General features: G+C 39.6%; 1 protein-coding gene across 1 annotated transcript in view; it reads right to left on the reverse strand.

The window, feature by feature from the left end:
• OCA2 (OCA2 melanosomal transmembrane protein) overlaps nt 1–12,333 on the reverse strand; it is a 307,809-nt gene that overhangs the window by 55,222 nt on the left and 240,254 nt on the right. The window contains exon 23 of the mRNA XM_084637780.1: nt 6,812–6,905. Coding sequence (XP_084493906.1) covers nt 6,812–6,905 — 94 coding nt within the window. The remainder of the gene's footprint in view (nt 1–6,811; nt 6,906–12,333) is intronic.

A 12,333-nucleotide genomic window follows, 5' to 3' on the forward strand; every position in this document is an offset into this window, starting at 1 on the left:
AAAGTCTCTGTGCTTGGTCTCATCCTAAAAGTGAATGCGATTGGAAAATCCAAATGAAGTTGGCTGAATAATTGAATTCCTTAAGCATGCTAATAGTGGAAAATGCCAAATTCCTTTCTGCTAGCAGCAGCTCCCATAACTGTGTTATGTACGGGCTAGTCCCCCACACTCTGAAGCATCCTGAGACTAGGATTACCAATTTTTGTTGGACATGTTCCTGGAGGTTTCGTCACATGACATCATCTTTAATTAAAGATTAATCTTTAATTCCTGGAGACTCCAGGACAATCCTGGAAGCATGGCAAACCTGCCATGTACAGTTCTAGATTTTTCCTTCTGGAGCTGCGTAGCTGCACAAAACTATCAAAAACCACAAGTTAAATGATTGTTTCACTTAGGGTGATCAGGTGTCTGGTTTTCGATTGGAACACCGGGTTGAAAAGGGACCGTTAAAAGTCTGGTTGGCTGTGCTGCAGCGCTAAGGCAGTCTCGTCCCTACCAGTCCTGGGGCACTGCACTGCACCATGGAAGCGGCTAGCAGGTCTGGCTCCTAGACGGCAGGGCCACGGGGCTCTGCACTCCCATAGGCCAGGAACTCCTGGCCCCCCCGTCTAGGACCCAGACCCGCTGGCAGCTTCCAGGGCACATGCAGCATGGTGTCAGGACAGGCAGGCAGCCTGCCTTAGTTCTGCTGCGCCGCTGACTGGGAGCCACTGAGGTAAGCCCACGCCCCAACCGCAAACCCCATCCCCTGCCCTTGCCCTGAGCCCCCCACAAAACCTGGAGACCCCTCCTGCACACCAACCCCCTCATCCTCCAGCCCCACCCCAGAGTCCACACCCCCAGCTTGAGCCCTCACCCCCTCCCGCACTCCAACTCCCTGCCCTAGCCCAGAGCCCCCTCCCATACCCTGAACACCTCATTTTTGGCCCCACCCTGGAGTCCACACCCCCAGTTAGAGCCCTCACCTCTCCCACACCCAAATCCCCTGCCACAGCCCGTGAAAGTGAGTGAGGGTGGGAGAGAGCGAGCCGCCGAGGGAGGGGGAATATAGTAAGCAGGGGGCAGGGCTTCAAGGAAGGTGCAGGGATAAGGTGTTCACTTTTGTGTGACTAGAAAGTTGGTAACCCTAGTTTCACTGTAAGATTCCTCAGTGAATGTCTCCATCACCAAAACCAGTACAACTGGGTAGTCTGCACTCTTCACAGACCCAGTACTAGAACAGCAGTGGTGTGGCATGACAGACTGAGTTTGAGGAGCAAGGAGCTATTTTGGAAGACAGCACTTTTATGAAGTACTAGTAATAAAAGAGTCTGAGAATGTAGACTAAATGAACTGGAAGGAATAGGACTACTGCTCTCTTACAGATAATCAAGTAAGGAGATTTATGTGGCTTTGCAGAGCTCAATATTTTACACAAACAATTTTAATGTGTTGTGGAAATAGGACGCACAGGGAGTAGCATTAAGACATCACATTTGTCCTCCTACATGTGAGTGACAATCATCACTGAAGGCATCACAGTCTGTATGGGTCACTGCTCTCCAGCAAGGATAAATGGGATATCCTACTGGAACCACTTTTGTTATAAAGTATACCCCTTAGGGATAAATCCTACTAATAAAACAATTTGTTTCTGAATCTATCACTATAAACTAATATTTTTCAAATACTTTCAAATTATTGTTACTCCCAGTGAAGCTAAAGAATATTAATTCATCATTCTAGATGCCATAATGAGGGATAGGAATAATAGAGGAATAACAAAACATGCCAAAAATATAGTGAGTACTTCTATGTTTTTACCCACTTAATTTTACCATGAATTCTAAATTAGGCCCCAGGAGCTCACACCAGTCCCTCCCTACAGGCTCTCTTCTTCAAATGCCAAATCATTGTTATCCATATAATTACTTAATTGTATAAAGTAATTCTATTTATTCTTCCTACCCAGTTTATTCTCCACCATACCAAATTCCCAGTCACCAACTATCTGACTGAAATAAAATTAGTACATTTTGCCACTTTCTTTTTCTATGAAAACAGCTTGATCTCTCATCTGTGATTTCTTGATTACATCTTTCATCACAGACAATGGTGGTGTTTTGCTACAGGGCCAAACAAAATTGCTCTTAGCTCCAGAAATACTAGGCTCGTTAGGTTTTCACATTTTTACCATTCACCTTGTACAGAGGACACCCCTCTGCATTCTGATCTTTCTGCTTTCCATCACATCCGTATGTATATTTATTGTTGTAATGTTTATCCTTGTGGCCATCCACACACCACTCGTATAATACTTTGCACAAAACTTTAATATATTTTCTTCTGTCTTCATCCTATGGTGACATGTTTATGCAAAAATGCAAGCAATTACATCTGGGGCAAATACATACTGAAAGAGACTGAGGGTTAAAAGTGTATAGGAAATTAGGCATGAGTTTGAAATGGTAAAGGCTTGCAGAAAAAGCTAGAGTAATTTAAATATTTGTAAGCAAAGATATCAGGTCAAAGAACAAAGGAAAAATACAGGCACTCTCTCTTCACATGGCTGTAGTGAGAGTGCACCTGGAATATTGAATTAATTCCTGGGCTCCGTATTACCCAAATGATCCTACCAAATTGAAGGAAGTTCAAAGAGAAACAAACTGAAACAAGAGAGATTTGCTCAGGAGGAAACATTAAAAAGCAAATAAGTAGTGCTTGGCTAAACAATTTCTAAGGGTAGTGGTTGGGTATAATGCAGTTGGGCTGAGTTCCCTTCCCATCTTCAGCAGAGTACAACATGCTGAGTCAGTGTCCAAACTCATTCCCCCTATTAATCCCCCTCAGCTAATTAGCTTCATTAATAACTTAAAAAATAATAATACAACTGAAGCCTCAGCCAAAACTTCCTTCCTGAACTTGGCTGATCCGAGCTTTTCCTTCAAAATTTCCTCTGTCTTAGTTACTTCTCTCTTGAGAGATTCTCCCATGCTCATACATCCAAACTGGATTTAATGAGCCACAGTGACTCAGCAGGAATCATTCAGTATTTACCTGCAGACTTTAGAAACCTGTTAACAAGGATGTTTAACAGCAAAGTCCTGCCACCCTGTTAAACGGGCCACAATAACAGTCTACACATCTAGGAAATGTGTTAGCTCCATGAAGTAGAATTATTTAGTACTGTATTCCTAGATTTTTAAGGTCAGATGGGACCACTCTGAAATACTGATGTAACTAGGAGTAATGGAAAATAATGAAGAATTATCAGGAAAAGCTTCCTACCAGCCCTCTAAAATGTCTTTTAAGGAATTGGTGAAGTTTGTTCACTTGGGACTATAAATTTAGACTGGATAAAACACTAGAAAATATATCATAGTGCCCAGTTCTGTATTTGCAGGAAAATGAACTATATCTCTAATGGTATGAAAGGTATCTGGAATAGTCTAACATTGAGTCTTACAGATGTGAAGTGTATCATACAGAAAAATCAATCTTCAGCATCAGATCAATAGATGGTGTAAATCAACCTAGTTCCAATTGAAGTCAATGAAGCTATGGCAATTTATACTAGCTGATGATCTGGCCCACAAACTTGAACCACCAAACAAGATTCATGGTTAATAGCTTCTGAAAGTATTTATTTTACTTCTATCTGACAAGCATCCTTCTGAATAGCACATGTAGGTATTCATTCATTCCTCCTTAGTGCCACTAACCTGCACTTAAACATTGGGAAGGGGGATGATCAGAGGCTATGATCCTACAGAAATACAAAAAGTAGAGAGCAGAAGCCAGATTCTTAGCTGTGAATTAATTCCTCATCAGTAACAGTCTTGCCGTTCCTTTCATAAATACAGTTCCAATAAAATACTACTAGCCAAATTCCACTCTCAGTTACACCAGTTCAAAGCCAGGTAAATCAAAGCACACTATGGAACTTTTAGTGTATGGCAGCAGGGTCCACACAGACAATTAGTGCACAGCATGCTCTGCAAGGTAGATTTATACCCCGGCTTGCAGTGCAATAACTATTCATCTAGACAAGCTCTGAGACACAGCAGCGGCAGCAGCTAGGTTCTGGGTGCATCCTGACAATACCTGTATCCTACCACTCAGGGGAAGAGTGATTCTGCCGCGCCTTGAGGGTTTCTCATTGAGTTTGAAATGTTATAATTAGTAGGGCTGGTCAAAAATTTTGCATCAAAACTGTTTTTCAATGGAAAATTTAGTGTTTGGGTAAATTAAATTTCCCACGACAAATGTAAGCTTTCCATGGAAAATTTTGACTTTTTGTTGAAAAACGGAACACCTGAAAACTTTTCAGTTTTCAGCTACAAAATTGTCACTTGGAAAAGGTGCCTCATGGAGATTGGAGTTCAGGAGCTCCATGCCCCCATTTTGCTCTATGGACCAGTATCTCCAGCTGGACTCCACCTCCTGTGGATGGACTCTCATGAAGTGCCATGATGGCACAGCAAGAAGGGGGAATGTGGTCACCACGAGGATGAAATCCAACTGGGGAAATTTTTCTGTTTCTCATTTTTTCCCAAAAAGTCAAAGTTCTTGATGGAAAAGCTAAATCCTAAAAGGACAATCTGAATGTCTGCAAATGTGCACAGAGCAATCCAAAATAAGCCCATCATTTCTACATCACCCTATTTTGTACAAGTACCAGTTTATAATTTCTTAAAAGTATACTAGCAATCACTGTGTATCACCCTCCCTGCATAAGACCGTAAATAGTCTAAAAAGGTCCTGAAACTTAAAATTTGTGACATAGATCTGATTTGCATTATGTCCTTCTGAAACTCATGATCAGAAAATGTGGATGTTAGGGCCTAAAGGGATAGTTTGGGTCAAATTCTCCTAACAGCGGCATATTTGTGGATTTGTCAGAAATTTACAGCTCTCTCATCAGCATTACCAATGTCTCAGCTCTGGATTCTGCCACATGCAGGCTTGGTAGCTTTCACAGAACCAGCACAAGGGAAAGCAGCAGGGATGGGGAGATAGAGGAAAAAAACAAAAAAGAAAAAAAGGACAGAAATTATGGGAAGAAGTTTCCTGTATTCTCTGCTCCAAATATGCAATTTAAGTGGTAAAAAATAAACCCAGTATGGTATTCTGGCTAAATCAAATGTAATTTAATCTTTAAGTGGGCTTGATTTTTAGTCCTTCATCTCCCAATTCCCATCAATCCCTTCCCATCATCACCTTAAAGACTGGAGGAACTTGAAAACATATTAAATGGCAAAATGCAATAAGTGCCAGTTTTAGTCCCTTGAACGCCTTCTGACCACCTTAAATTAAGTATAGAGTAGCTCAAATTGTGAAATACTTCTTTTACAGTAACTCCTTATATTTTTTGTCACAACAGCCAGATTATGATACTCTTGTTTAGCCTGAAGAGAACCTTGCTCCACAAGTAATCCTACTCACTTGAGTGGGACCCAGTTTATGGAGCAAATTGCTACTCAGTATGAGCAACGGTATCAAACTATGGCCCAGTGATACGAGGGATGTTCATTATAATATACAAATAACAATAGAAACAATCATTCTAAAATATGTTTAACAAACTACTGAAAAATTCATTTCAATATTAGTAGAGGGTTTCAGACAAAATATTAGGGGTGGTCCACTAGGAAATGCCAAGTCTTTGATTCAACCATTGCCTCCATTGTCCTCCTTCATCTTGCTCCATTTCTAATATGTCTTTCTACTTCCTGTATCATCAAAGTAAAAAAACATTCAACTCCCAGTCTGTGTACTATTCACTGTAATTGAAATAAGAAAGTAGATCTATTTTATTCCCCCTTCCCAGATTTTATCTTCAGAGATACTCTATGGCCACTAGGTCCAGTTGACCTTCACCAAAAAAAAAGTGGACTAATATATTTTTTCCTTAACTTCCCTTAGACAACATCTAACTTGTCATTAAATTCTTTAACTCAAACTTTTTCATTCTCTGAACTAGATTTTAATACAGATTGTCTCAATGACCTCCTTCTTCCACTCACCATTACCTCCCTCCCTCATTCAAGATGGCATAACATTCTTAAGGTAGCTACAGCAATTGGTTACCTGGAAAGTAAATTAAAAGTATTTGAGCCAAACATCCTCTGCTGATGTAAATCAGTGTTGCTCCAATGACTTCAGCGTAGCTACACCAACCCAGACTGACACCAGCTTAAGGTCTGACCCTCTATGTATCTTACCTTTGTTAATGTAACACAGAAGCTGGAAATGAATAAAAGAAACCTCTATCATGTGACCAGCAAATGGTCCACTGACCACAATTTGAGAACCACTGGTCTAACTTCTCAGTTATTTGTGTTTCTCATAATGAAATGCTTAGAAGTGAATGCAGTGGGACTGATGCTTCATTACACCAGTTCTACATTAGTGTAACTTCACTGAATTCAATGGAGTTACACTGGCTTTATGCCAAATCTTCTAGACTGTGCCCAGGTACCAAGCTTCCTGTTAGAATTAACAAGCCAAAGTCTTGTCAACTGAAGTCAGGTGCACTTTCTGAAATCTTATCTTCAGATTCTCTATTCCCTGAGGAGCTCCACTTCCACCTGAATTGTATAGATCTGACAACTCTGCAGGCCCATGTTTGTGATGCTTGGCTAATCCCAGCAATAAAGACATAAGTTGTTTTACTGCAGTAAGTCCACGTACTGCTTATCAACTCTCTTCTAACATCTTCAAATGTTAACTGAGCCTATTACTTAATATATTTTATATCAGGCTTCCGGATACATTTATTGAAGGGAAAATTAAACAGAAATTTAAAGTAACAAGTCTAAAAATGTACCTGAAAAATTCCATGAAAGAGAAGCCATAGCCATGCTGTTCTGCAATTCCTGCACAAACAACATTTGCAGATGCTCCGATCAATGTCCCATTACCTGTAATTCAAAAAAAAATTAATGCCAGTTTATATTTGTCCTTTGCTTCTTACTCTTCCTTTGATTTGCCATTCAGTTAGTCTAGGTTGAAGACTTTAGATCTGCTAGTTTAGAAAAGAAAAATAAATTCTCTTGCATATACCTGAAAGGAAGCCATCTCAACAATAACTCACAGCCTATAAATAGCTTAATGCTTTCATAGATAAGCCTCACATCATCCTCAGATTCCCAGCAAACAAAGAGAATGGGATGGAAACATAACACTATGTAGTCAAAATTACACCCATGACCTGTATTCAGAGAAACTTTCTGATTATTGGTTTTATAAACAGAGAGGTGCCATCAAGATAAAATGAAGACAAAGAGGAAATGAAGCACATTTCTGCAACAATATGTTGAACTATTGATTGAGGGTACTAATAAAATGGATGCATTTCTTCTGTGTATACATGAGATTGGCAAATTAATCTCTTATATTTACATCTCTTTTTTACACATACATAAAACTAGTGATTTAAAAAAAAAACTGAAATAAGGTATAGGCTGATAGGAACAGATGTTGTTCATAGTGTCTCTACTAAGGTGGAATTTCAGTACCAAGGAAGTGCAGTTTATAAATAGTGAACTGCAAATGTCCTGTCTCTTTAAAACCCCGGGACCAGATCATCAGCTTGTGTAAACCAGTACAGCTTCAATAGTCAGTGGTATACCAATTTGTATCTCTCCCCCAAGAGATACCAAAGTATTTGTGCTGTATTTTTAAAATGTGTGTATCTTTGAGGGGGAAGTACACACTAGATCTTGTTCCTCTGCAATTCTTTCAATTGACCTTCAAGCTGACTTTCTCCCATTCCATTTCTAATCACTCCATTTCATATAAATAAATAAAGTATTCAGGTATCCAAACAGTCCAATTCATTATCCAAAGCTTTAGGTTGGGAAGACCCGCTTGAACTTGATAAAAGTTTTGTAGCTGACTCTACCAATCATAACTGGTGTCCTTTGCCAATAAATCTGGCCTGGAGCATTGCTGGGGAAAATTACAATACTTTCAGCATTCTCTTCTCTAAATGATATTTTTAGCAAAAGGGGCAGCCTTCTAAAAGAGGGCTTTTTCCAAGTATAGTATCGCAACTCATCTGTTGTGTCCAATGTTACTATGTTAGGAATCCATTGTTCTAAGCATGTATTTTTCCTGTGCTCCCTCTAGCACAAGATCATTCTTACGTTTTGATCCTGCTACTCATTGCTGTACTGATATTTTACTGCTCTGACTTTGAGAGAACTAGATCAGAAGGTAATTAATGCTGAGGTTAATTGTTTTGACTTAGTAAGTATTCTGGGTCCCCCAGAGCTCAGCTTATGAAAGAACAGAGCTGGGGAAAGGCAGTCACATGATTTTCCAAAAATTCTTATGCTGTGTCTGGAGATTGCAGTGACTAAGGCGGCAAACCTTCTATCATGAATAATTATTTTGTTCACATAGCTTTCCACATGCCAAAGTGCTCAGGAACAACACCACATATAGTCTAAAACACAATACAGTAAAACACCCTCCTCACATTCAAGCAAAACAAACCTGTGGGGTTCAGGTACGGGAAAAGAATGGAGGAGTATGAGTGTGTCAAGGTAAAAAATATGGGGCCAAGAGGGATTCTACTAAAAATAACCTTGGGGGAAGATTTATCCTTTTTCTTTTAAAGAAGATAAGAAATGGATTGGAATAGGTAATAAACAAATTACAATTAACAAAATATTAAGAGATTTAGCAACTAAATGACCAAATTATTCAGTATGCCAGCTTGGCCTGATTCCCTGCTATGCTACTCCAGTTTTACACCAACAATGGAGTTCTAGCAGAATAAGACAAGAAGAAAACAGTGGTTACAGGCAATGAGGAACACAGGGTGAACAGAATAAGATCGTACTCTAGCCACCAAGCTAGCATGTTGCTGCTGCATCCTGAAGAAGCTACAAGTGATGGGGATTCACGGCTAAGAGCCTCAGGATCACTCTCTAGGTAGTTATATAGTCTTAATCATGATACTATCTAAGTACCTCACAAACATTAATGGATTTTATCTTCTCAACAACTGTGCAAGGTAGGAAATTGTATAGATGGGGAAACTGAGGCACAAACTAGATTAAATGTCTTGTCCAAAGTCCTATAGCATGTCTTTGGTTAAGCCAGGAACTGAAACCAGGTTTTCTAATTCCAGTCCAGCTTCCTTCTATGTTAGAACCATTCTTCCTACTCTGGGCCCTGCACTGCTGTTGTACATTCATCATGGGGTTAACAAGGATCCAACCTGTGCAAAATAGTGCAATTAGAAAAAACACTTTCAAACCTAGCCCAGCGCATGGCTTTAAACAGAAAGAAGATAATCCAAAGTCACAATTTGGTGATTCTGCAAAAAAGCAAACAAACTTTCTTTGCACCTAGAAAGTAAAATTTTTTCCCAAGTCTGTATATGCTTCTACAGCTCCACCATCTTTTCATCTCTTTTTCATTTAAACTGAATTATTTCCTTGTTACTGCCCCCCTAGATTGTGTTTTTCTATTTTTTAATTATCACATTTTTCCTATGAGTATATTTCCCTCTTTCACCTGGGATTGCTTTTCTTTCATAAAAAATTTTATGGTTCCATACTGGTTTTCTCTGCTCCTACACCATGAAGGAACAACCTTGAAAAACAGGTTTCAGAGTAGCAGCCATGTTAGTCTGTATTCGCAATAAGAAAAGGAGTACTTGTGGCACCTTAGAGACTAACAAATGTATTTGAACATAAGCTTTCATGAGCTACAGCTCACTTCATCGGATGCATTCAGTGGAAAACTTATGCTCAAATAAATTTGTTAGTCTCTAAGGTGCCACAAGTACTCCTTTTCTTTTTGAAAAACAATAAGTAGACATACCTTCTTTGTTATACCTCCTTTACAATCCCTTAATTTCTCTCCATTTCCCACATTTGCTGCTCTCAGTGACAAAAGATATGCTCTAGTTCAAATGGAATTATTTCTAGGAAGTCCTGCAGTCTGTATTATACAAGAGTCAGACTAGATGATCACAGTGGTCCTTTCTGGCTGTAGAATTTCCAAATCTCTAATAGTTTCATGGAGAAAAATAAGCTAAGCTGTTCACGCCACTATTAAGGCCTTGATCCTGCAAAGGAATCCATATGGGGAAGGCCATTATGCCCACCAGGAGTTCCACTGATGTTACTGGGACTGCCTGGAAGTGCAAGCACACACCCACCTGGATCCTTTCAGAGTATCAGGGCCTGAAGTTATAACACCATGGAGAATTCTACTTGTGGCACCACGACTGATTTGCTTCACTGCCTCTCTCCTCCACAAAATGGCACACATATTACTTCGGGGTAGAGAGAAAAGCTAAATGACAGTGCAGCAGGACAAAAAAATTGGTACCAAACCTTCAGAAATTTATCCCCAACCCAAGAAGTATCTGTTATTTGAGGGCCTCCATCAACTTCACAGATAGTTTCCTCACTCCATCTCTGCCTCTAAATGCATTAAGAAATATTTATTTAGAGTTATTAAACCAAACTTGTGTCTTACATGTGTACTGGTACAAGATGACACAAGAAGGGCAAGACACAAGAAATAGATCCGAAAGCAAATAGAGAGGAAAGGAATCAGGTGGGGAAGCTTAAAGAATTTCTAATTCCAAAAGAATTCAAACTAATCATTAGTCTTTTGTCCCCAAACACTTTCACGAGAGATTTCTGCTTTGATTTCAGCATATTTCTTTGCCAAATACCACCATCAAAAAGACAACAAAAACAATGCTACTGTAACATGATGAATCTACATCTTCCTTCAGATTAAGGAAACAGGACTGATAATATCTTCGTGTTTCTGCCTTTGCAATGAATTTATTTCTCAAAGTGGGTTTAAGCTGGGGGGGGAATCATCTTAAATGTTATCTGAAAGTAGGAAGGTTATTTTCATTTGTTTGGCTTGGGGTTAGTTTTTTTATTATTATTATGGTTCTTGTGTTTATGTGGTTTAATTAGATTTTGTCTTAGTTGATTTCAGGAATTAAATTGAAATCAACAATAAGGACAACCTTTTGTTTCCTCTCCTTTTAATTTCTATCTTTGTAGTAGGCTAGGTATTTAGTAGTGAAAAAGCAATTTTGCAACCAAAGAATCATAGAAAATTCAGGATTAGACTAATGTACATGAAAACCCATACACATGTCCAGTTCATTCAGGTTGATGTTTTAGTAAACAAGGATTAAGTATTTCCTAGGAGTCCATAAAATCACTGCATGACTATTAAAGAATAGCAAGTGCTAAATGGTATGGCATAAACTTTTACTTATTTCTCAAAAAGAAAAGGAGGACTTGTGGCACCTTAGAGACTAACCAATTTATTAGAGCATAAGCTTTCGTGAGCTACAGCTCACTTCCTCAGATGCATATCGTGACGATATGCATCTGAGGAAGTGAGCTGTAGCTCACGAAAGCTTATGCTCTAATAAATTGGTTAGTCTCTAAGGTGCCACAAGTCCTCCTTTTCTTTTTGCGAATACAGACTAACACGGCTGCTACTCTGAAACCTTACTTATTTCTGTTACTTATTTGCTTATTCACAATGTTATACAAAGACATCATGTTAGAAAGCAACAGCCACTATTCTTATGGTTTTCTTGATTTAATGACATCTATCATAATCTGTTCATAATTAACATAAGGGCAATGGTTTTGTAAAAAAAGATTAATTACCATGTGATAAGTATAGTGTTTCTCATTGTCTGGCTATACCAAAAGGAGGACAGGAGACACTTGATATGGATTTAATCAGGCCACAACTTGATTATTAGATGTCTGGGACTACCCGGCAGATAAAAGTGTACATTTCAGGCAACTCCATGTTCATTCAAATAACTACCCGGAGTTTCCATCAGCCACCCTTCATTTTCCATCCAGGTCCCCAGCCATCCCATGGCTTGGACCTTACCATCCACCCACCCTTGTTGGAGGGTTAAGGTGGGCTAATAGAAAGGGTGGTTGGCTCCCTGCCATACCAATCATAGGAGCCCCAACCCTACCCTACCCCAATTCCATTCCATTAACCCACACCTCCTTTTTAAGTCCTTTACCAGGCCATTTATCTGGTCACTGCATGCCTTCCCTATGGAGTACCTGTACTGGACATCCACCACGAGGAGGTGCCAGCAATTAGCTTGGCTGCCTTTTGTTACCTGGAGAAAGGACTTCTAACGCCAGGGCTTGCACCTTTTTAAACCTTCCACCCTTACATTCCCAAGGGATGAGTCAGCATCACCAAGCTGAACCCCACCCACCTTTTTGCAGCAGTTTCTGATCTCCTCCCATAAAACACTACTGCCTTCCTCCAGCAAGCCTGGACAACATCACCCCTGAAATTCAGGTGTAGTGC

This window comes from Lepidochelys olivacea, assembly GCF_965140295.1.
Source record: "Lepidochelys olivacea isolate rLepOli2 genome assembly, chromosome: 1".
In the NCBI taxonomy this organism is placed as follows: Eukaryota; Metazoa; Chordata; order Testudines; family Cheloniidae; genus Lepidochelys; species Lepidochelys olivacea.